This window comes from Cololabis saira, chromosome 15 (genome assembly GCF_033807715.1).
Source record: "Cololabis saira isolate AMF1-May2022 chromosome 15, fColSai1.1, whole genome shotgun sequence".
NCBI classification, from domain to species: Eukaryota; Metazoa; Chordata; class Actinopteri; order Beloniformes; family Belonidae; genus Cololabis; species Cololabis saira.
The window spans coordinates 14,987,371-15,013,163 of NC_084601.1; the positions used below are offsets into that span (position 1 = coordinate 14,987,371).

General features: G+C 39.7%; 1 protein-coding gene across 2 annotated transcripts; it reads left to right on the forward strand.

Moving 5' to 3' along the window:
• tbc1d5 (TBC1 domain family, member 5) lies at nucleotides 1-24,969 on the forward strand. 2 transcript variants are annotated; one of them, XM_061742711.1, is made up of 23 exons: nucleotides 1-82; nucleotides 6,670-6,721; nucleotides 7,064-7,191; nucleotides 9,914-9,971; nucleotides 10,143-10,251; nucleotides 11,095-11,184; nucleotides 11,964-12,038; nucleotides 12,876-12,943; nucleotides 13,036-13,138; nucleotides 13,537-13,625; nucleotides 13,741-13,791; nucleotides 13,904-13,973; nucleotides 14,583-14,755; nucleotides 14,844-14,986; nucleotides 15,472-15,578; nucleotides 17,890-17,975; nucleotides 19,099-19,391; nucleotides 20,245-20,307; nucleotides 21,031-21,239; nucleotides 21,382-21,481; nucleotides 22,606-22,685; nucleotides 22,770-23,018; nucleotides 24,312-24,969. In XM_061742711.1, exons 3-23 carry the CDS (start codon nucleotides 7,092-7,094, stop codon nucleotides 24,597-24,599), a joined length of 2,604 nt encoding a protein of 867 aa, XP_061598695.1. In that variant the 5' UTR covers nucleotides 1-82; nucleotides 6,670-6,721; nucleotides 7,064-7,091; the 3' UTR covers nucleotides 24,600-24,969. The 2 variants fall into 2 exon arrangements, with proteins under 2 accessions (XP_061598695.1, XP_061598696.1); XM_061742712.1 differs by lacking the exon at nucleotides 20,245-20,307.
• Nucleotides 24,970-25,793: the final 824 nt, after the last annotated feature.

A 25,793-nucleotide genomic window follows, 5' to 3' on the forward strand; every position in this document is an offset into this window, starting at 1 on the left:
CGCATATCCGCCTGATCCGCTACTGTTTACAAACCTGCAGACGTCCGACAGCACAATGAGGACTCTTTCATGAACTAGACAGGTATCTACACAAACACTGACAGCGACTGACGACTAAAACATTGTTCCGCGCTGCGTTTCACAGTCTCGTCCTTCTGCGTGAGCGTGATCTTGAGCTGCAACTTGGTCGTGTTGGAGCAGATGTGTGTGTGTCGGAAGTAGCGCCAGGCCCGTCCGCAGGCTAGCGGCCACTCACAGCTGCTTTTGGACTCACTAAACCTCTTTTTATACGTGATAGACTTCGCTTGCTGGTCTTACCCGAAACAATACACGCCAGCGTGCGTGTTATTTGGCGTTTTGCCCCCCACCCCTGCACGGAAAACAGCAGCCTTTCAAACTGAACTTTGTGTGCACATGAATGTGATTGGTCACTGTTGCAGAGAATATTCAAGCAGGGCAGAGATCTGTTCACGTAAAACACTCAGGGTTTGGTCATTGGAGCAGAATATGAACATGTAGCTTTGGGGTTGATCCTGGTTAAAAAGAAGGGATTCTGCCCCAGTGTGGGGATGCTTTTATTATGTACTTTGGTATGGCCATGTGTATGGTAAGAGCAAAATAGCTGGTGGGAAAATACCAGAGGTGTCAAAAGTATTCACATTCATTACTCAGGTAGAAGTATAGATACTAGAGTTTAAAAATACTCCTGTTGAAGTATCAACTCAAGTTTTTTACTCAAGTAAAAGTATAAAAGTCCTGGTTTCAAAACTACTTAAAGTATTAAAGTAAAAGTAATGGAAGGATGTAATGTAATGTATATTAAAGGACCATATATGTGTACTATTGAGCATTAACATGTGTTTCAGAGAGCAGAAGATATGATGACTAGTTGCCTATAAGTATTGTAATGGTGCAAAAAGTCAAACTTCAGAGGCATGTTATCATTTATCCTAACCTTTATTGGAATGTACATCCAAGTTTAGTTGCAGGAATCTGATGGAACAGATGTAAGAACAAAACTGGACAAGAACATCTGAAACAACCACAACCAAATTCACTCTATCCGGATGGAGCAATTTAACTGGATAGTTTTTTTTAAAGGCCGAAATGAAATAGAGTAACGAGGCTGTTTTTAAAATGTAAGGAGTAAAAAGTACAGATAATTGTGTGAAAATGTAAGGAGTAAAAGTAAAAAGTCGTCTGAAAAATAATTACTCCAGGGAAGTATAGATAACCAAAATTTCTACTTAAGTAAGGTAACGAAGTATTTGTACTTCGTTACTTGACACCTCTGCCCACAAGTGTTTCTTCCCACTTCTACTCTCACAATAGTTTTTCCACAGTGATAGAAATTGGATTACCTCACCAAGATACCTTTGCATAAATTGTGAATCATTTCCATTCACATGGTAAAATCGATAGCAATGGTTATTTCATTTATTTCTTTTTGTGTCACCTCCCTTTGCTGTAGTTTAATGTTCCCAAGATTGAGGTATTTCATTTCTAATGGGTAACGTGCCATATTTTGATGAACATCTAATGATGTTCAGCTGCACATTTTTGACTATAAAGTCACACAGCACTTGCTCAGCCAGCCGTTATAAATAAATGTCCCCCTTTTGATACAAAGAGGTTCCTCTGGATTTGGATTTGGTTTCTAGGAAGCACAATCTATGACCGGCCACAGGAGAATTTCAACATTATTGGATAAGCATACCGAGAAAATATATTAAACATGTGACATTAGGCAGAGTGAGAACCAGAGTAGTATCAACAAAAGACCAAAAAGAAATGGCATGGAGTGGAACGGGGATGCAGATAAGTGGTTGTTGTCAGTTTGGAGTAAATTTTGTTGATCCAAAGTGTCATTAGCAATTCATCTTGTCTGTTTGAAATAGTAGCTCTTTGAAGTTTCTGCATGAGTTTGTAAAGCATACCCCTGCCCTGCTGCTATAGGCTCGGTAGATTCTGTACCAGTGTGAATGGGAGGAGCACACGACCCCAAGAGAGCAAATTTTATGACCTGAATGGGAATAGCTGGTCATAACACGACTAAACTGTCATCATGCAAGTTTCAAGTGAAATGAAAGAGAAGAGTTAAATATCTTCTAACAGACAGTTTATAATGTTATAAAGCCAAAAACAAACCAAATAATTTATATATTTTTATATTAATATAAAATGAACGGCAGCAATAGCAATCATCTAAAAAAATGTAATCCTGACAGCTCTGCTTGTGCTGCAGTTGTCCTGTTTGAAATAGGTATTTTTAGTCATTTTTATATACTGTTTTTGTTCTTTGGTCACGTCTCTAAGCCTTTTCCAACCCCTCAATCACAGCGCATTTTGAACAATTCAACGAAATAATCTTCTTCTTCTTTTTTTGTCCCATTCGTTTTGTCGAAAAAGTCCAGAGGCCCAATTAGATGAAATTATCCCGTAGGTCACAATAAAAAATAAAGACCCTAAGATCATAATAAAGACGGTTCTCTTCAAGAATTGTCATATGACTTCTTGCGGGCGTCCATCCCCGTTTTCCAACCATTTCTCCAGTTCTTCTATACAGACGGATTAGTGGTAATTGAATCAGTCAAGGCCCAGAAAGTTCACGGTATTTTGCAAAGCTTATGGCTCTAAACATTTCAGATTCTTGCTGTGCATGTGACTGTAAAGGCTCCTGAGCACTTGCTGTGTGCTGAAGTAGATGCATGTGAGTTTGTTTAACTACAGTTTGCAGCTGCCAGTAACGGCTTTTCTCATCACCGTTCACAGAGTACCCTTTGAGTATCAAAGGGTATTCTGCACAAGAACCCACTGTTTTTCTTTTTTTTTTTTTTTTTTCTAATTCGTCTTATTTTAGAATACTCTGGAAAATGTGGATCGATGATGGAGATAAGTGGGCTTCTTGAACATTTGGACTTGTATGCAAACACATACAATTGATTTGCAAGTTGAAAACCTGTCTACAGATTTAATGTAGTCCGTTCTTTCAGTGTATCTTCTGCAGGCACTTACGCAAAACACTTAGCAGAATTGACTAATCTGGGTTTCACTTCATAACAATTCAGCCTTTGTCTCCCCAGGACATTGAGTTTGGAGTTTTTGTGCTTTTAATGTCAGCTCTACCTGAACGTAGGATCTTGTAGCATTTATTTCTGCCCCATGGTTCGTGATGAAGGTTCTTTAAATTAATCAGAATGACTACTGTGTTTAGGTGAGCTCCCATCCCCCTCGTACTGATTCAGCTGTGGTGCTGGAATATTCTCATGACATGAAAGAATGTGATGGTGCATGACTTTGCTCAAGCGGAAAATCCAAGGAGTGGAGGGACATTTTAGGCTGTGATATTCATGGTCTATTTCAGAATGATTGTAGGTTTGAGGAATAGGAAATGTTTGGTGGTGCAAAATAGTGAGAATTATTAGAGGAAGCAGTTTACAATGAGGTTGTGGGACTTTCACTACTCCTCACTAAAGCATCTGTATATCCTTTGAAATCTCGTGGGAAGTGATAACTTTGAAAAAAGGATACTGTCATTAAGTCTTAAGAAGACTGTAATAAATGGATGTAATGGTCACAGTTTGGATTTAACATCCTAAGATTTTATTAATAAATCCCAGGAACAGATCTGCCTCAGAACAGATGGACTCACTGATTTCTCTGTTAATTTATTTATGTGTTTCATTACGTATTGATTTGATTATTTCATGAAAGATTTGTGTTTTGAATTATTGAGGTGTCTACAGGTCTTTCAATAATGCAGAAGCTAATTTGCTTTAATTATTATGTAGTGAAGTTAGGGTGTCATTTTACTTTCAACGAATGGTAAAAGCGATGGAAATGGCGAGAGGCTTGGAGAAGTCTTTCTTTAGGAAGGAATTGTGTGAACGAGGCGAGGCCCCAAGCTTTCTAAATATCATCTCGCACCTACTCCTAAAGCCGCGTACACACACACACACACACACACACACACACACACACACACACACACACACACACAAGAGGTTCCTCTTCAAAGTACAAGCAGTGATGAGCGATCTATAAAGGCCTCTTTAAAACTTTGGATGACTTTTTTTATTTTTGGAAGGAAGAGACAAAGCGCTGTATGTCTGTCGGCCTGTGGGGAAAAATGCTCCTCAAAATATCTTTGTCACGTAGTTACACTATGAATTAATATTCTGTGCCAGATGAATAGCGGTTTTTATTTGAAGACACTCTGGAGGCTTTAAATCTTTCATGCTGATCTTTTTGAGTAAAACCAAGCGAACAGGCTATTATCGGTGCTACCTATTCACAGTATTCCTTTGTTTTTCCATAGTTGTGGATTAGTTCTGATTATTTTCTGGGATCATGTCATATTCATGAGAGCAGTGAGGAAAAAACCCACCAATTTAAGGAGAGCATTAGTCTTTTGAGTAGAACAGATGTTTCACAAGAACACAGGCACATGCATTATTCATACAAAATAACTTCTATTTTTGTGGTTTGTGTACCTAATTCATCACATTCACATGGTTAATAGGTTTAACAGATGCCTGTGTTGTGTTATTTCAGCAATTAATAAAATGAAAGGAAACAATGCTCTGAGGATGCATCCTTTTCTGCTGGCTTATCTGCTAACCATATTCCTAAACATGGAATTATCTCAAGTCGGATGAAGATTGGAGACCGAGCTGGTTAAACTCTTCTTAGAAGTTTGCAGAGAGGAGTTGGAGCTTTGGGATCTTCATTAGATTTTCTCTTGCAAAGTTCCAATACATGTGTTTTGTAAATCCCTGCTTCTTGGTGCACTCTTAAATCAGAGTGCATGAGTTTAATCAATATAAACGGCCACATTGACCTCTCACAGCAGTGGATGTGTTAGTGTTAAGGCTTCAACAATTATTCTTTTAAGCCAGTTTGTTTTTCACAGCTCAAAGTTTTTATAATTTTTTTGGTTAAAAATCAGAACTGTGTCATCTACTGTATAGGGACAGCAGAGTATGGGAGAAGATACTTAAGAATAAGTGTTGATCGGTGTCTTTCTTCTCTATATATCTATTTATTTTGGGCCTCTCCTGGGTTTTAGTCCCATAACACACATTTGAAACTACTGAATTTGTTGTAGAAATAAAAACCTTTGTCGTGGACACTTTTTGCATCCTGGACACAAGGAAGAAAGCATATTTCTTCCAAAAGTGCTTTATTCCCCCTAAATAACAAAACTCTTCAGTGCTTCTTGAAATTGAACTTTCTAATAAACCGAAAGTTCAATTCTGCAAAATGTTGTTAAAACCTACCCTCTCTCCAATGGCTGTAAAGTGGGAAGCAAAACAAAAACCCTTGTGTTCTTAAAATCAAATTGAACTGCTTCCCCATTCAATTAATGGAATTGGCTTTGAAATAAGTGTCCAGGGTCAGTTTGGTCAACACAAGAGAGCAGCAGCAGTTTGAAACCTTGAAGACTTGATGCAACAGTTGGTTTTGAGGATCACTTAGAACAGCAAAGGTTAATGTGGGATATCCTCTTTTGTTTTTTGTTTGGAAATTGTACTGAAAACAGAATGAGGCTTGAATGAGGCAGAATCTCTTTATTTGGTGTATTGCTGGAGGGGCATTTAGTCCTTATCTATATGAACATATATTCTCTTTTATACATTTTAAAAATTTACCATAACATTTTGTGATTTGTCAATTGTAGTTCTTAGATATTTAACTAATCTGATTGAAATTGTTGTCTCTGTAATTTTGAGGTTATCTAGCTATAATCTTTCTTCTATGTGGAGGTTGTGGTGACAACAAGTTAATCAGACTCTCGTCTCACCTGCCAAATCACAAATATCTTCCAAACCCGTATAGAAACGACTTGATCAGCATCAGCATCTCCTTGTGTTAAGACTTTACTAGCACACCTCAGCTTGGTGCTGCGGTGGCTACATCCTAAATAGATGCAAGAACCATCTCGACTGGCTCTTTTCCTGGCAGAAGTGTAGTGAGCTCTCACAATCAGTGTCAGTGTTAATCAGAAATATGCTCAGTACCAATAGGACAGCATGTACCATATCAGAGAAGAAAAACAGATTTTCTAGACTATATTTTCCTCTACCATCTGAGTAACACTGCAGTTTATGTGCTGTCTGTTAACATCAGAATATTTAATTGATGCATTAATTTTCCCCCCTAATGACTTCATTAGCTTCGCTGGTTATAGTCAATATATCACAATGAATACAGTAAAACATCAGGCAGTCTAAGCACTCTGCTAATTTCCTCCACTCTTCACTGACTGTAATCAGTGTCTGTGTCTTTATTTCATGCTGCAAAGTTGTGATCAATGCAAAATGAAAGTAAGGTGTAGCTATCTGTTTGATCACTTTGGTGCAAAGAGAGTATAACCTAACTTGTTTTCGGCAATGTTAATCTTTTTTTTTTTTTTTTTTTTCATGTTTTCTTATGTTTATCAACCTTTATTGCTAGCTGCTTGTAAATTTAATGTATCACCCTCTTGACTCCACAGCTGCTTTATGCTGAAAGACATGTGAAGTAACTATCATCCATTGGATGGTAGTGCAGTAAATACAGTGCACTAATTACATTTAAAATATGCCCTTTTAGAAGAAGTGTGTTTTTTCCATCTCCCCTTTTGCTGAAGATGTTTCATACCAATGTTGTGAACTTTTCCTCTTGTAGAAATATCCTTTTCTTCTGGGACTCAACTGAGGAGGATCACAAGGCTGTGACAGTAAGTACGAAGACCAAAATGTTCAAATGTACCTAGTTAGAAGCAGATACAGTTTTCTGATTATAGTATTCAGGTTTTACCCATTCTATTATGTAAATAGATGTGAAGTAAACTGAGAAAGAAGATGCCAGTGAGCAGAATGTCTGAAGGAGGATCATTTAGATGTGTGGGACAAGACTTTTTAAGGGTCAAAAACCCATTAAAATTATTACATAAAATACAAAAACACTGGTTTGTAGTTCAGAGTATTTAATCATACTTACAGTATCATCTATTAGGTTTTATATGCCTGTTTTTGCTGCTTTCATTCATGTGTTTTTCTCTGAATCCTCTGCTCCGCAGTCTCTTCAGATCCAGCTGGGTCACAGTCATGCAGCACCCCAATTTTGAGACTCGTCACCCGCTCCAGACTGATGAGCAGCAGGAGACCGGCTTTGATCCGCTCCACAATTTCAACAAGAATCGCAGCAGTACGTCAGCTCTCACAGACAGCTTCCAGACCCGTCGCATGAATAAGACATTAGGCATCTTTGAAATGCACCCATATCATACAACCCCACACCAGACAGTGTTGGGATAATGTGAAAAATGCAGTCATTGTTACATTCACATTGACATTTTTTCTTAACTGTAGACAGTATGAACGCAAGCAATTTCATTCAGTTTTCTTGTGAATATCATGTAATTTCTTAAAATTAATTAGTTTTTGCATTTTAGCCCTGCACAACAGTCTACTTATTGATTTATAAGGAGGTGGGAAGTAAAAAAAAAAAAAGAAAAAAGAAAAACCAAAAAAACATTTTTATACTAGGCGATATCAATTAGTGGCAGTTTGTTACAATTTAAAGATGAGTAGTGTGTCAAAGAATTGATGAGAAAATCAAAGCATTTCTTTTTAAAGCAATGATACTTAGAGAAGGATTGGGAGAGATCTGTATAGTTCCCCTGTGCAGTATACAATATTAAACAATTTAAGGACTCTGGAAGAATTTCAGTGTGTGAATGGCCAGAAGCCTAAGCGGCAGCATACATGTATATTGCATCATTCATCAAAGACGTATAATTAACTTGGGAAACCTTTATCCACCACGGTGATATGGAACTACATTTAGAAACGCCACTTAAAACCTAACTGTGCTATATTCACCCCTTATGTTGTGCTTTGTCCAGAGGAGGGCTGGGATGCATCTGGGAAACACCATCACACAATAGAAAATGTCTCTTGTGATCTGACTAATAAGCATTTCACATTTTTGGGGAGAAGTAATAGGCACCATGTGCTGTGGACCAAAGGACCATCCAGACTGTTGCAAGTCCAAAAGCCAAAGTCTGGGATGGCATAGGGTTGATTCAGTATACTTGGCCAAGGCCATTTACACTTCTGTGATGGCAACATTACTGCAAAAAACTGTAGTGTGATGTCAGATGAACATATGCTTGATCAAGAAGGCGTCTTTTGCAGGGACGTCTATGCATTTTTCGGTAATATGATGCAAAACCATTTTCTGCACATATAATGAAGGCGTGGCTGAGGAAGAAAGAAGGAACGAGTACTTTGGCCAGCCTGCAGCCCTGAACTGTCCGAATTTTCAAAATAAATACAAAAAAACAAAAGCACCGGCAACAAGCCAGTACTGTAGCATTTTCATTGCTCCTCAGTGCCAGAGCAATGTTTTGTATGAAGGATGGACATAACAGTGATGCCCAAAAACTTAAAGGAGCCGTCTGTAAGAAATGGCCAAAACTGGTACTGCAGTCACTTTCAAAATATTGTTGAGCGGCGTGTACCCTCCCCCTCCTCCCCCCGACCAGAGGTTGCCAGGTAGGCTGCAGAATGCAGCAGGAACGTAGGCTGCCATGGCTGCGATAATTAGAGCCGAGCTGGCAACCCGGATGCCGAAACAATACTGACTTGGTGATTGGGAGATAGGTGGAGGGTGGAGCTTCAGAAACAATACTGACTTGGTGATTGGGAGATAGGTGGAGGGTGGAGCTTCAGAAACAATACTGACTTGGTGATTGGGAGATAGGTGGAGGGTGGAGCTTCAGAAACAATACTGACTTGGTGATTGGGAGATAGGTGGAGGGTGGAGCTTCAGGCCAAAACAAAAAATGACAACATAAACATCAGGTGAGGGCTGCAACTCCTCTTTTTAAACTGGAATATCCTGGCTTGAGTGCTGTTGTCAGTGACATAAGTATTTGAAATGAACATGATTTTTAAATGTCTGTTGACATATCGGGGTCATTTTATGATTCGTTTTATTATTGCTCTTACATACAGCTCCTTTAATTTGTGTATTAACAAATTAAATGAAGTTGACGAGAGAAAACACAAAAATAAAGACATAAAATATCTTCTATCTTTGTCAAAAAGTCAAAGTAAATCTCAATGCTAATTACCTTTTTGTTATATATTTTTTTTTATTTTGTTGTTTAAATTTGCATTTTACATTTTCTCCCAAGTTCTTCTGCTTTGCAATTTTTAACACATTGCTCCTCTTTTCCTTTTTATTTTAAAGCTATTTTCTCCTTGCTGCTTCTTTTTACATTAAACACATTTTGTAGGCCTGAAGATTTAAAGTTAGTGAATAGACCTCTTGTCTTTATGGGCATTTAATAGGAAATAACACCAACAGACAAGTTGTGGAGTCTTTATAACTTGAAAATGAAGCCAAAAAATAAGTTAAAAAAATAAGAATTGACTGCGATGTGAGTCACAGACGTGGCAAGAAAAGCCAAGTTAAGTGTGTTTTTATGTTTACGTGTGAGTAAAAGAAAAGACTGTGGGCTGGCATGTTGTGGAACTGATGAATATTCATCCTGATTGTCCCTGTGGAGTGATCTGCTCCTGTAACTAATGTTGATAGACAGCTCTTTGACTTGACTGCATGTTCACCTGCAGGCCAAATTAGACGTATTACCAGCAATAAAGAGGATGAACAGTGTGGCGCTTTGCTTTCTGTCATCACTTTCTTTGCTTCTGGCCCTTTCTGCCCCACTGCACGGCTTGTAAAAGAAGCACAAAAATAACTGATGGGTCTTTTCAAGGGAGTTAAAAAGGCGTATTTTTTTTGTTTGTTGGTTCTCAATAAGGATTACAGTTTTATTAATAGTCTCAGGAGTTTTAAGACAAACCCTCCCGTCCTTGTGCTAACATCTCCCCCTTGTGGTTGTGTGTGTTGTAATCAGGAGGATCTCTGGACAGCAGCCCTTTCCCACAGCCGCAGTCAACCTTCTTCACATACAGGTAAGTTCCTGCGGAGTTTCTCCAGTGGGAATATGAGCTCTTGGCCCAGCTCACTGCTTCAACTTCTCAGTTTACTGCTGAACGACGGTTGGGAAAACCGTGCCCAATTTGGGATGAGAAGCTCATAAATCTCCTCATCTCCTCATCCTCCGGCTCCCCTCCCCTGTGCAGGAAAGAATGGGATGACTTGTTCCTCAACAGTAATTATCTGGCCAGGATCCGGCAGGCAGGCATCAACGGTCGGCTGAGAAGCAGCCGCTTTCGGAGCGTTTGTTGGAAGGTAACTGCCAAATTGATCAAGCAGGGCTGTTGGATTTGATTTGAAGGGTTTTTGGCTAGTTCCCTGTCACAGAAGAGTGCAGTTCTTCAACTTGGTTTGATTTGATTTGATTTGATCTTTATTCATCTTGAACAAAACAATTTAAAACACATACATCAACAATAATGATAAAGCACAACCAGTTTTGTTCAAGAAGGGACAGGAAGAAGCAAATGCTTATCTAGTCCGGCCCCTTCTTGCAATATAAGAGTATCCGATATATAAAAGAATAATAGTAGCAATAACAATAATAATAATAATAATAATAATAATAATAATAATAATAAATATATACAGTGTATACCCTTCTTCTTGACATATAAAAGTATGTCAATATAAAAGTAATAAAAAGACATGTGAATCAATAATAAAAGTAGCTAAAACGAAAGGCATCAAGCACAGTAGAGAAGGCAAAAAAGTAAATGAAAAAAAACAAAAACAATCACCATAATAAAAGTAGCTAAAAAAAGAAAGAAAAGCATCATGCACAGAAGAAAAAAAGACAATGAAAAAATAATAAAATAAAAATCATGGTCATTATAACATCAATTGTTGGTAGTTCAGTATGAGAATCTGCTTATAACAGCGTTTGAATAGCCTGATGTTCTTGCAGACCTTCACACTTTCATCAAGATTGTTCCAGAGTGTTATACCATACACTGAAATGCACATCTTTTTCAATGTAGTATGAGCCCTTGTCTGTTTAAATGAAATGGAAGCACAGGGTGTGGTAATTGTAGTAACTTCTGAAAGAGGACGTCTTGTTGAGATAAAAAGGACTTAATCTGTGTGTCGTGTCTGCAGTTGTACCTGGAGGCTTTGCCAGAAGATAAGGGCCAGTGGATCAACAAGACCAAGGAGCTGCGGGCCCAGTATGAGAAGATCAAAGAGATGGTGAGGGCGATCCTCGGTGGCCTTTTCTTCAGTTTTGTGTGAGGAAGTCGTTACAAGGGCTGCGTTTCACCCAAACCGGTTCCTGTGCCGATTCAGCCAGTTCCTAATCAAGTCAATTCAGTCCTATTTAACCAGAAAAGGCACCACAGAGTGGGTGGAAATATATATTTGGCTGGTGTTAAGGTCAACCTGAACATTTAAGATTTCATAATTGTGTTTGAGGAAAATAAAAAGTCAAGAGGAAAAATCCAGGACAGATGAAAACCATTGTTCCTGTAATTTTTCCGGCCGGCTGTTGTGTACAGCAGCATTTATAAACTCAGACTGATGATGTTGTGATTTTTGGGCTTTTTTTGCCACGAAGAAGAAGCAAAACCTGTGATCTTTAAAGAGGCACTCACTCCTCCTTTTTTACAGAAAATCTATATATTCTGGGAGGAGATTTAGATTATATATAGTAACATGTTGATCTGGCTGAAGTGGTTGTTTTCTTTCTTTTTCTTTCATTGGTCACCTTATTATGTATTACAAGAGTTCCTAATAAAGTATCCAGTCGGTGTGTCTATATACAGCCAAACTTTAGTCGATTGACACAGTACTTTAGTGCCCACTCAGAAAGTAGATCATGTGACTGTTATAGTTGAACGGACACATGTTGTGATTCAGTTGCACAGTTTAGCCCTTGAGGTTTTGACTTAAAGGTTACAGATGTCAAAAATATGCTCACCCTTTTTGCCAAAGGCAGCATTTTGATTAGTGTGCGTTGTTTTGTGTTGCAGCACATCACGAACCCGCGGAAGGCTGCAGGCCAGCAGGACCTGGGGGTCAACAATCCTCTGTCCCAGGATGAAGGGGTGAGATAATGGCCAGTGTTATGTCCATCTTGTCTTTGTCATATTTTTCTAATGAAATGCGACCTTATTACAACCCCTTCAGACTCTGTTATTATAATTACAGACAAAGTCACATGCATATTTTTTGTAAGTAATTAAAAAGTCATTTATTTAAGCAATTACAAACGCATAACTCATCTAATTTTTTTCCTTCTCACAGTTATTGGTTTTACACTTAGTCCATTATTGAATGATGGCACTTAGAAAGCCACACTAATAATGAAAGAGAGAGGCCTTCCCAACTGCAGTACATTGAAAGCAGATAATAGATGTTTCACTACATGTTAATCAGTTCACTTTAATTCATATTGCCTCTTCATAGGTTTTTACTTTGTGCAGACCTGGTTGGCAGAATGTGTAAGATGTAAAGTCCTCTTCAAGGCAAGCAGGGAAATGTTAGAGCATATAAATCTATTTCTAGTAATGAATGAATATCGAGTCTCGTCCGCAGGGAGGCAATTCTTTTAAGCTGGAAATCAGCGGCTGCTTTTAAATTCAACTTATCTGGCTGAAGTATTGCCTCAGTAGCTGAGCTCTATTTTCTATTTTATTAGAGGCAAATGTCATAGTTGTTTTCAGTAAGTTGTGAAGTTGCCACGAAGGCTCGGATACACAAAACGCAGCTGCATTTCACCATAATGTTTGAGACCTCTGTGTCTGAGTGGGGAAATCTTTCGGCCTGATGTTTTTCCTTCATTATTTACTGATCAAAATAGCCATTCGTCATTCATAATTAACCAAAGCCTCTCAGTGTTCTGACCTTATTTTGCTTATTTTTCTTTCTCCTGGACCGTCCAGAGCCTGTGGAACAAGTTCTTCCAGGATAAAGAGCTGAAGGGGATGATCAAGCAGGACGTGTTTAGAACGTATGCTTACTTTTGACGCTTAGTTTCATATGCTTGTTTTCTGCTTTCACCAGGAAGTAAGCCCCCGCTCTCTCTTCTTTTATATTTCTAAGATTCCCCGAGATCCGTTACTTTCAGGACGAGGACGTGAGGACCAAGCTGACGGACATTCTCTTCTGTTATGCCAGAGAAAATGAGCAATTACTGTATAAACAGGTAAGATTACACGTCGCCCCGAGCACTAAGTTATCTTTTTTACCCTGCTCTTCCTCGTTGACATGGCGCTTTTGCTAAATTTATGTCTGTATGGGTGTATAGATGCTGGTTCCCAATGAGCTCAGACAGAAGAACAAAATGCCTTCATCACCTAATCATTATCAGTGATAGGTGCCAATGAATGAATAGATGGCATGTACAGCATCTCCTTTGTAAACTGGAAGTGGCACACGGTCAGGCAGTAGCTAACAATATCTAAATTAAAGCTGTCATAGTGAATTACAAAGCTCATGTATCATTATCACGGTAAGGCTCAGCCCAAATGAACCGTGTTTTCTGCCTGGCCTTACCCTTAAACAACTCACAGTCTCATTGCTGCTGTATTTGTCCCTCTGCAGGGGATGCACGAGTTGCTGGCCCCCATTGTATTTGTGTTGCACTGTGACCATCAAGCCTTCCAGCATGCCAGTGAGACAACCAGCCCCAGGTCAGTTTGGATTCACTGGAAATAAACTGTTACCCTTTACATCTGCAGCTCTGAAGTCACTTTCTCATTGGTATTTGGGGAAAAAATGTAATTCAGGGTGTCTCTTTTTCTGCAGTGAGGACATGAAATGTATGTTGAACCCAGTTTACCTTGAACATGATGCCTAGTGAGTACAACAAATAAACTTTCTTTTTGACCATCTTAATCTAGCAAGATATTGCTTTTGTTTACTGGTCCTGCATCTCCTTATGTCTTCCTGTCGCTCATTCTCCACGTAGTGCCATGTTCTCACAGCTGATGGAGACGGCAGAGCCGTGGTTCTCCAGCTTTGAGAGGGAAGTGAGGAGGGTGAGTTTAATTTTTTAAATCACTCTAGCTGGTGCAAAGTATTGACGGATTGTGTTGCATAACATATCCAACAGAAAGTAATAATCCTGAAGCTTTCACTTCTGCTTGATTTGATGACACTGAACCGGTTTCCATGGTAGCAAAAAGTGCAGTTTAACTAGCAAATGCATGTTGAGCAGCTGCATTGTCAGAAATACAACATTTGGATGCCTTTAATTTCAATTATCATTGGAAGAAAATGATGAGTTTTCTGCAGCTTAAAAGAGTTTAATAATTACTGCATGCGTCTCATGAATCCTTCCTGCTCAGGTAAGCAGTTTGACAATGGCAGACTCAACCACAAACAATAAAAAGTACTATTTAGGAAGTGTTTATTCCCTGTTGCAAAAATTTAAAGAAAAAGAAAGTCAACACTCAATTATATGATGAACAATCAATAGCTAAATGCCAGATACCGTCAAACATTGTTCACAGTGAGACGGCAGCATACCCTCCCGGGAGGGGACGGTTGTTCCTTTTAAACATTTATTGATTTTCATCAGTCAGGTGGACACACACACAGTTTTATGTAATAAATATGTCAGTTACATAAATCATCTGCTCTCCCAGGGTAAGGAAGAGATGCTCACCAGCATCCCCTTCGCTCGGCCCCAGGATTCAGGGCCATCTGTTGCCATAGTGACCAAAGTCAACCGTGTCCAGGACCAGGTGGTGAAGAAGCATGACGTAGAATTGCATATGCACCTCAACCGGCTGGAGATCGCCCCCCAAATCTACGGCATGTCAGTATTTTGCTCCTCCAGCTGGTCTGGTTCTCGTTGACGCTCGGCGTCATACAGGTGCAGTCACCCTGTTTGTTTGTGTTTTCAGCCGGTGGGTTCGCCTGCTCTTCGGTCGGGAGTTTCCTCTTCAGGATCTTCTCGTAGTGTGGGATGCGTTATTCGCTGACAGCATCACTTTGGACCTGGTGGACTACGTCTTTGTAGCCATGCTCCTCTACATTCGAGACGCTTGTACGATCCTTACATTACTTAAGTGACCCAATACTGTCTGCCACTGGCTCTTGTTTGAACTGTACCTGCTACATTCAGAAGTAACGCCTAACTCTTTTAGTTAGGTTTCTGCCTCAATTTATCAAATTAGGTCATATTGCTTAGAATAGATTGTAGTAGATATATTTTTCATACATTTCGGTAGGATTGTGGTTTAAGCTCTAATGTGTGTTTAACTTTATGTGGAACTCTAACAGGAGAGTTTCTAAGTTTCACATTTCCACCGAACATTTGCAGCTCTGAAGTGTAGTTGCAGCTAATGAGCTCATCAGATTTACTTTTTGGAAGAGATGCAGGCTGAGAATAAAGACTTGTTTATAGACCACAGAGGTTGTAATTGCAGTTTGAATGATCTGAATTTGATTCTAATAGATTTCGACCTCCAAAAGCACACGTTAATCACATTTACTATGGTCATATGATTGTTATTTCTGTCTCTTTTTCAGTAATCGCGAGTAACTTCCAGACCTGCTTGGGCTTGCTAATGCACTACCCTCCAGTAGGGGACATCAATGCTTTGCTGCAAAAGGCTCTTTTCCTCCGAGATCCCAAAGTAAGCTGATATAATAGTGAGATGTCTTGCTCTTCAGTGTGCTTGAACCTCTGGGTTGGGTATAAAATGACTTTCATTTCGCCAGGTTAAAAGGGATGTAAAACAAGGGAAGCAATGATGAAATAAAACTGTAAGGAGCATGGTAGGAGTTGGCTGTGCCTACGCTTGCTTCTGTAGTCAGTTCTTACTGCCGAGGAAATGGGACACTTAAGGAAGCAAACACCCACATGTAAAGCAGTGGGTTGAAATCATTGAGTGAGAGTCACATTGAATAAACCAAAAAGAAAATATATCTTATAATACTGCTACACTGTATGCAGCGATGAGGTGTTGAAATTGTCAGTTTCTCCCACTTGAGTGGTTTTATAAAAAATGACCACAAGGCACTTACAATTGTAGTTAGTGAGATAGAGATACACTGCATAGTATATAAGGAGCCAAAGATGGTTGTTGACTTTAGTTACCTTGTTATAAACAAGAAATGACAAACTTGCATTGAGAATCAATTTGTCAGCTATCAAGGAAACTGCAGTTTTCTATAGATAAAAGTATACTGTAGCGTGCAATAGTCTTATGCACCCACCAATCTTTTTTTTTTTCTCTACAAGACATCCATTATTTATTTTCAAGTCTCTTTAAAGGGAGATACTCACAAACTCAGTGGCGTTGCCATGATATTTTCTGTGCAGTTCTCCAGTGTGCATGTCTTCTGAGACGGTTTAATGCCACAACATGGGGGTGTATGTATCGATGGTAATCATGCAAAAGCACAAGTAAGACTGGAATAATGCGAGTGCAGACCGGCGGAGGAAGTGGAGGGAGGAGTCAGTCGTTCCTGAGCATGTCACAGTACAAGTCGGCTAGCGTAAGTGTGCTGAGTTACAATAGAAAACACAGGAACCTGGTGGTTTTACACCAAACTTGAATATGAGCTAGTTATTGTGCGCGTGCATGTGTTCTTTGTGTGTACATAAAAGTTGAGCAATCTGGGCATTTCTATGGCTCATATGAGTTATTAGTCCCTTGTTGGCATTAAACATGTCCTGATCAGAATGCAGTCAATGTAACATCTGCTTCACAGCAGAAACACAAATAATTAAGTATTTTATTCAACTTAAATATATATTTGGGATATCAAAGCGTAAAAATGGCCGGTAGTCATCCAACCTTTCAACTGGTCTATCTGAAATATTATCACAGTTTTATCTGTTTGTATCTCAGTAAATAAACTAACAAATGAATAATGGATAGTCACTTAAACTTTAGTAAAACAACAAGACTAGAGGAGCTTAAGACTTTTGCAGAGTACTTTATATTTAGGTCCTGTTTTCATTTGTAACTAGGGGTTGATTTGGCCAGGAAATCCATTTACTTGACTATTAAAATAACTTGTCTCTCATTTGAGGCTCTCTGATTCAGAACAGCTCCATTTGATTTTTGTTTTGTCAGTTGGTTTGTTTTGTTGATTACTTTCTTTCTTGAGAACACTTAATAGCCTCTAACTGATTGTATTATATACGCAGTAATTGCAGTTGCTGCACTGGCAAGTAGTACAGCGACTACCTGAGTTTGAAAATGTATAGTTCAGTGACATTTATAGACCAGACTAAGTCGAAGCATCAAGCAGCTTCTTCATGAACTTTAATCACAACTTTAAATACTCCTGCATTCCCCGCATCTCAGAAAGATCTAGTTGAAACTCTTCTGCTTTAGGTTTTTTGCTTTAGTATTAACAGAAAATGATCAGAAGTTATATGGTTCCCTTAACTTAAAGAAATGAGATAATAATGCTCTATGAATACCTTGATTAACATTCTACATCCAGACGAGGAAATCTGACTTCTTACTGGTACTGTCAGAGGTTGGAAGTTTAACGTTATATTTGTCCCCGAGTGAACCATCCCAGGAGCAACAGCGGTTCTGCCACAACAAAAACAAAATATTAGTGAAACTAGAATAAAACCGAGCACCCAACAGGTTTGCAGCGTGACCTGGACACCCAAGCGGCTGTTGCATATTTATGGTTTAACATCTAATGTTTTAACATCTAAGGCTGGTTCAGCGCATAATTCTTGTTACACAAATGTCATTGAAAACTTTTATCTTCTGAGAATTAAAAACATGTATAATGTATCATCCTAAAAGAGAGCTGCTATTTCATGCCATAATCTTCCAGCCCTGAGGATATTTCTTCAACACTTCTCAGAAACACATTTGCTTGCGGATTTTCTTTCTTGCATGGGCCCAGATTTTATTTCATTTATGTTATTTATCACAAACATCAATGCTGCTGTTGTTCCTTCATCCGTAGAACAATCCTCGCCCCGTGAATTACCAGTTCCAGCAGAACCTGGATTACTACAAAACAAGAGGAGCTGACCTGATGAACAAGACACGGTGAAATATTAACAGTTAAACACAAACTGCATGCATTAGGAATCTGCACATTTGTATTTTTTCATGCAAAACATATGGGTTTATATGTCTTTTAGAATGAGAGTCAACCCCAGCAGAGTTGAGGTTGCTGTATAAATGTTAGGGTTATATGTTGGCACATCCTTTTTACTTGTCTTTTTGTTTTTCATCACCATCTTGTTCCATTTCTTTTCCAATAAAGTAGATAACATGGAAACATGAAACTTTAGATTAAGATAGTCCTAAATACCACTACTTCTGAGAGTCCAGAACTTGATGTTTTACATCAATAGATGGCAGTATAATGGCCAAGTTTACATTTTCTCAAGTATCTAATCTAAAGACACACATTTCTTGTATCATTTCTTTCCCTGTATGATTAGTGTATTTTTATGTGAAATTATTTTCTAGGGCTACCAAATAATGTGGCCAGTTTCATTAGCTGTTTTCTAATGACTTAGTTGAAGCTCAGTTAAAAAGCAGTGTCTGATTTTCATTAGTCAGTGTTCAGTCAATTATGATTTATTGTTACTTTTGTCAGTTTCAAGTTATTTCAGCGACCATTATGGGTTTTTCTTTCTTTAATAGGATGGTTTAAACAAATCTTAATCAAACATTAAACTTGTGTAAATAAGAAGCTACGTCAGGCTACTAGATTTCAAAAGTCCCCAGAGCACCTTTTAAGTAGTGAGTACTTAGGATTACATTTTTTGTGTAAACGTACATGATTGTGCAGGTAGCTCTTTGATATGTTGTTTTAATAAAATAAATTATAAATAAGATATGAGCTTTATATAAGCAGACATGTTTATTTACCATTTCCTTTTTGGTCTAATTTCTAATCTGATATTTGTATCTTCTTACAGTTTAAGCCAACTAACAAATATTATGATTTGATGAATAGATTATTCAAGAGCTCCTTCTTGTAAGTGCTTCCTTGTGAGATGAGATGTCGGATAGTTTATTTACTCTCTTAAGATGCAGTAAGATGCAGACTCCTTGCTAGTTCCTGAGCATGTGTCATGATAGAGGAGCTTAAGTCTGCTCAGTATTTCCCTCTCCTCCTCAACTTCCTTCAGTGTGCATGTCTTCTCTGCCCTTCCAGGTCTGGTACCAAACCCGCTCCCCTCAACATCAACAAGGTCTCCAGCAGCCTGTTGAGCTTTGGCAGGAAGCTCATCGCTCCGGCCATGTCGTCCAGCGGCGTTAACCCCATCAACAGTGAAGTGCACTCATCCCCGCCCACCTTCTCGTCACTGTCTCCTCCCCCGGCACCTGCGCCCACTTTTCAACACCCACTGGCTGAGCCTCCTGCTCCCACGCAGATGCAGGATAAGGCCCAGACCCAGCACTACCGCCTGCTCAAGTCCGAGAGCATGCCCGTCCACCTCGGCAAAGGTGAGCAGCAGGATGTGAATGGATTCAGTCCAGGAGAGAGTGCAATCTCACGTTTCTACTAGGGCTGTTCGATTAATCGATTTTAAATCGTAATCGCGATTATGTAATTAGAACAATGTTAAAACGTGAAAATCGTTGTCTGCACACATATTAATGATTGATACCATATTAATGATTGATGGAAATACCTCTCAATAACCTGCGACAAGTGCCCCATCGGAGAGGCTCTTTAGTGTAGGAGGAGGCGTTGTAACATGCCACCGGGCTGCAAAAAACTTGCAAATGTGAATAGCAAATGTAATGACTGACATTACACACCTCTACCTCCTTCATGGGTTGCATTATTATTTAGCATGCAAAGACCCAGTTTAGTTTAATTAGAAAATGTCTTGTTTTATTTAATTGGAAATATAACTTACTGTATGTTTGCAAGTGCTGATTTGATTTTTTTTTTCCAGAGATAAAACTTTATATTTTATTTTATTTTTTAAAACTTTTTTTCAACTTATTTTACAGAGTTTTGCACTTTATTCATTCATTTTTGGTTTAATAAGAGCAAAGTTTGCACTTAAAGCCCAATGGGGCAAATGTTCAATAAAAAAACAGCATATTTGAAATCATTTCTTTGCCTTTTGTCAATTCACAAAATAATCGTAATCGAAAATCGGATTTTGAGGGAAAAAAATCGAGATTTTATTTTTGGGCAAAATCGAACAGCCCTAGTTTCTACCATTTACTAATGTCTCTTTTGTTGGCTGTGACGTAAACGGGGAACTAGTGTTTTCCTGAACGTGTTCAGTCGTTGTGTCTCTGTGCTCGTGGCAGTATCAGCTTTGATTCTCCTGTTTGTTAGATGGAATTTCAGGTGCAGTGTCTCATGGCTCTCTTCCAGCACAGACTCATACTGACACACAAGGTAACTGCTGCCATGGCAACTGCTTGTGTGATAAGCACCCCAGTTTAACCCCGCTTATGTCACTGCCGCTGTATTTTTAAACACAAGGTGTGTTATTCACTGCTTTTTTATTTGTTTATTCATTTGTATTTATTTTTTGTCCTCTTGCTGCTGCTACACACGTTTTAAAGTAAACGGGGAGGCGCTTCTATCAACATGTAATGCTGTATTGTGACCAGCAGAGGGCGCTCACAGCCTGGATGTAACTAAGTCCTCTGTTGGGGCTCAGGAGAAGCTGTCACGTGTTTTTGAGTTTGTTTCCGTGTCACAACAGCTGTGAATACTGATATGGATTGTTTTGACAAGCTTGTGTCCACTCATTTGGACTGGCATTGTTAAATTAAAGGAAATTGACTGACACAAATGTTCCACTCTAATTTCCATTTGAATGAAGGGTTTTAAAGATAATGAGCACTATTGGTAGAGCCGTATTAGGAGCTCTGAGCCATCGCTATTATCATTTATAATACATATTCAAATGACTAACTTCAAGTCTCTTTGGCTGTCTAGTATTCCTCTTTTTTTATTTAAATGTTTTTAGATTATGAAAATTAAGTTGAATTTTAACTGTTGTAAAGGGAAATGGAGTATGATCATAGATTTCCCCTCGTGGTTCATTTTTCCATGTTGAGCACCAGCCCCGTCCTCTCCGCTTCTCTCAATCCGTGTGTCGCTCTCTCTCAGGCCAAAGCTCAAGGACGGTCAGCTCCTCCCCCAGCATCGAGAGTCTCCCTGGGGGGAGAGGTCCAGCCACCTCCTCCCCACCTCTGACTCTCTCCAAAGACGGTGATGTCAGCACCTCGTCTCCTCCCCTCTCCGCCACCAAGAAAGACTCTTTCTTTGCCATCACACGCTCTCGCTCCCATAGTAAGACTATGGGCAAGAAAGAGACGGTGAGCTGTTGAACCTGCTGTATGTTCAAGTCTACATGTGGTTCCGTTTCTTTTCCCTTCTATTTGTCTCACTCGTTCATCTTTTTCAGTATTGTGCCTTATATTGTGTGGGTGTGTGTGTGTGTGGGTGTGGTGCTCACAGGAGGAGGACCTTGAAGCCCAAGTCTCTTTCCTTCAAGGCCAGATTAACGACCTGGAGGCCATGAGCAAGTACTGCGCCAAGATGATGAATACACACATCTGTGAGTTCGCCTGCAGGTCTTCAAGTCTCCGTGTTCATCTTTCGGATCCAAAAACACAAGCTCAACTTGCGATAAAAGCCTAAAATTGCTTCCTGTTTTTAAGAGACTGTTGGTGTCATTTTTTTATTGTATGTTAGTTTCATCTAGCACTTTAATCCAAATAGGGGCATACATTAAAAAACTGAAGTTTAGTTCATCTTAATAACAGTCAGGTTCAAGTTTTGTGTCCTTAAGGGTAGGGCTGGGGATCGATTCAAATGTCAAGAATCGATTCCGATTCTTAAGATTCAGAATCGATTATCAAGATTTGATTCGATTCGATTCCGATATTGATTTGGGTTAGTGTTATTAAAACTGTTTTTTTGAGCTGTTGCATGAATTATATGACTGTAGTTATGCAAAATATTACTACTAGTATTATATTGAGATTCAGCAGCAAGTATCGGCAGCTAATGATGCTGTAAGGACCAATCAGCTCCCAGAATGCTGATAGAACTGCTTTCAGAAACATCATGTGGGTCAGAATTATCAAACAGATCCAGGGAGGAAACAGAGTCGTATGAAATCGGTTTTATTTTTTCCCACATTCCGTTTTTATTTGTTTCATTTTCGGTCTATTTTGTTTTTTAATTTTTGAGCATTTGGTTTTTAGCCTTTTTTGCAAATGTAACCCCAAGACAGTATATAAAGTAATGAAATATAGACAATTTATGCAATTATAACCTAACACTTTAATGTTTTCATACCTTTAAACATATTTAAAGGCAAAAACATGGCACCAGTTATTCTCGTGTCCAACAAAACATTCCTTTTTTGGGGATAAACAAAAAAATAACCAAAAGTTGTAATGTAATGATGAAAAACAAAAATACATAAATAAATAAAATTAAAAAAAAAAAAAAAAAAAAAAAAACCCAAACCCCCCCCCCCCCCCCCCCCCCAAAAAAAAAATAAATAAATAAAAAATCGATCTTTAGACACATGAATCGATTTTTAGGAATTAATATGAGAATTGATTTAGAATTGGGAAATCGATTTTTTCCACACAGGCCTACTTAAGGGAACAGGTCATGTAATTGCTGGATGCACATCTCCGTGATGGACTTGTACGTCTTTCTCTGCAGGTAAAATCCAAGAAGTGATTCTCCAAGAACACCTGGAGAAAGAGGATGAAGTGTTGGTGTCCCTGGCTGGACTCAAGCAGGTGTGTGGTGCAGCAGATCTTTGCATCACGGCTCTGTAACTGTCCGTTGTGGTTGCTTCACTCTGTGGCCCCTCATCCTGCCAGATCAAAGACATCCTAAAGGGGGCGCTGCGCTTCAACCAGAGCCAGCTGGAGGCCGAGGAGAACGAAGAGATCACCATCGCCGATGATCACTACACCTCCACAGCGGCGGCCGAAACTGCTCTGAACGCCATCAATCACCTCAGCCAGCGCCGGCAAGAGGCCGACGCCAGACGGAGCGGAGACTCTGATCTGGATGGGAGCACAGACGAGAAAGAAGAGGAACCAGTGACGACATCACCTGAGCAACAGGTCAGGAGTCCGGGGGTGGTCGTCTTAGCCGCTGGAAATGATTGTTCTGAGCTAAAGGGGACCTATTATGGCATTTAATGTCTATTTTAAACAGGCCTTGAATGTCTTAAAAACAAGATTTTGATTGTTTTTTCTATATAAATTAGAAATTCAGCCTCTGGGCCATGTCTTTATCTTTACCGTTTCTAACCTCATTATCTATGCTGGAGTGGGCGGGGCTATGATAATGAGGCACTGTGCTGATTGGCTGCCTGAATGACGCGATACACCGCTACGAAAAAATGGCAGAAGCTCCGGCCGGCGGAGTTAAGCCTGAATTATGGTTCTGCGTTAAATCGTTGGTGTAACGCGGAACCATAAATCAGCCTTTACACCGTGTCATGCATGTGATCCGAGCGTCAGCGACAAAATCAATTCCATTGCTTTATTTTCTATTGGACTGTCCTAACTGGCCGCAGCGACGCAGCGCGCTGTTTTGAGCTGAACATTTGTCGGATGCCCTGCTTCTATTTCCTTCCTGTCGCTCGCGTTGAAAGCCGGTTGAAAGCGCTGTAGGAAACGGATGAGGAACGGCTGATCCAGTTAGTTGAAATGAGAAATTATCTCTATGATACCTCCTCATTTCACTACCAAAACCTCAATAAAGAGGCGATAGTCGGACGCTCGCATGCAGTTACACGGTTTTATAGTTGTGGGCGTGGTTTCACGCATCGGAGGCCAAACCTCTGCTCCTGTCATGACGTCACGACAGGAGCAGAATCTGAACGGCTCATAGAAGCCACATCACACTGGATGGCTCATCCGGGCGGCTGTACAGACACTGCAGAATTTGGTTGCTTTCCTCCTTCTCTGAGTTGTCAGGCTGAGGGGAGACCACTTTATATATGTTAAAGCAAGAAAAAACGTGTTTTTCATAATAGGTCCCCTTTAACTGTTATTCAGTCTTTATACTTGTTTGAAATTGCTTTGCTTTAATTGTTTTGACCTTTTGATTCACAATTCAGGAATTTTCACGTGTATAACACTCTTCAAGTTCAAACTTAACCGTGTTTACAACAGTAATAATTACTTTTTTTATTGCTTTATATGCAAAGTCACTAAATATGTAGCAAATGGTGATAAAACCATGGATATAAAACACAGAATTATGCAGGATAATACAGGCGCTGCATTATGAAATTGTGTTCAATTGTTGTCCACAAGGAAAACATGTTTGCATGTTTGTTGACGTTAAACGTTGCATCACTGGAGTTTTTTATGTGCAGAACGTTTACCTGTTGATCTCGTGTGTAGGTGGCATCATCTCTGGGCTCGGAGGGTAAGAACTGGGACGACTACATCCTTGTGTCTCAGGAGGGAGACCTGCAGGCCGATGGCGGAGGAGGAAGAAAGGGCACGTCAGAGCTCACTCCTCCGATCAGACGAGGGCGCGGCATGGTGCGAATAGAACCTGAAGGTGGACCTGGGACTTTTCACGACCCCCTGATGGCCGGCACGCCCTCCGGCTCCTCCAGCCCAGACGAGGGCTCCACCCACAGCAAGGACTCTGACTTTACCATCGTTAACCCCAATGACCTGTGAATGAGCCGAGCGCCCTCTCCTCTCACATCGGCTCCGTTTCTTATGCCATACGTGGGGTGTGATAAACGAAAACAGACTTGGCGTCGAAAATTGGGACGAGCAGCTTTTGGTGATGCGCAACTCTAACTGCTGTCAACTTCCAAAACTTGCACATGTGGACTGTGAACCTTTGAGTCACATATACCTTCTACTCTGTCTCCTTAACTGTAACCTGTGACGCCTCTGTCCTCTGAGGTGATGCTGTATGCTGACTCATCTAACTTATGCCTCTCATCATTTTGCTGGGTCATGGGAAGCATCTAACCCCCAACTTTTATTCGTGTTCCTCGTAGTTCCCTTGCTCTCCAGAGCAGAAGTCATTGAAACTGCTTTCTTGAATTGGACCTCAAACTGCAGCCTTGCTTCAGGCGAAAACTCTCTCGCTCCTTTAACTGTACTTGATTGGGAGTGTGATACTCTGGTTATGAATGGGAAGATCTGGCCATAGTGCTGCTTGTGTCTGCGTGCGTTTGTCTGTCCTCTGAGGTTCTCGTCTGATAATTAAAGAAAAGAAGGATGTTGTCCTCCTGCCAATTGTCGAGGGCAGCACTCTCTCCCTACAAAACCAGTGCCTCGGACCTAAAATCTAATTCTGTGATCTTATTCATTCTTCTTTTTTTTTTTAGTAAAATATTTTTAACCTTTATATACTTTATTTCCAAGATAAAAGTTATTAAATTAAGCAGTAAGTCTGTTTTCTTTTTGTTCGTGTTTTTAGACTTTATTTCAACTTGAACATTTTAATCTGTTTTAATGTTGAGTTCTCACGTTAGAAGTGAGTCGTTCTTGTGTTCTCTGGAAATTACGAGGCAGCGCGCAAAGATTGTCCCTCTAGCTGCCCATTCAGCTTAATTAACTCCCAGATCAATAAAACTACATCGCTCTTGCTAAATGCTGATGTTGGTGTCTTCTTGAGGTGTGCTTTGCTCACTTTTAAAGATGCTCTAAAGTGTTAACTCACTCCCCTCGGTCCATCTTTACTAAGTTGATGCCCTGCAAGGATAGCAGTGTTTCTGGATTGTATTTGCTTTCATCTTGTGGATGCAGTGATGAAATGTACTTTGTGTGCAAGAGCCGTGGCACCTGAGGAGATTTAATCAAGGATCATTTAATCAAGATTTGGAAAGATCTTTTCTTTTTTTTTTTTTTATCTCC

Bases quoted from the DNA above. Each gene is read 5' to 3' on its own strand.
- tbc1d5 (XM_061742711.1), top strand. From the start codon at position 7,092: ATGCAGCACCCCAATTTTGAGACTCGTCACCCGCTCCAGACTGATGAG. The intron at 13,626-13,740 runs GTCAGTTTGGAT...CTTTTTCTGCAG, and splicing joins AGTGAGACAACCAGCCCCAG to TGAGGACATGAAATGTATGT. The intron at 13,792-13,903 runs GTGAGTACAACA...TTCTCCACGTAG, and splicing joins TACCTTGAACATGATGCCTA to TGCCATGTTCTCACAGCTGA.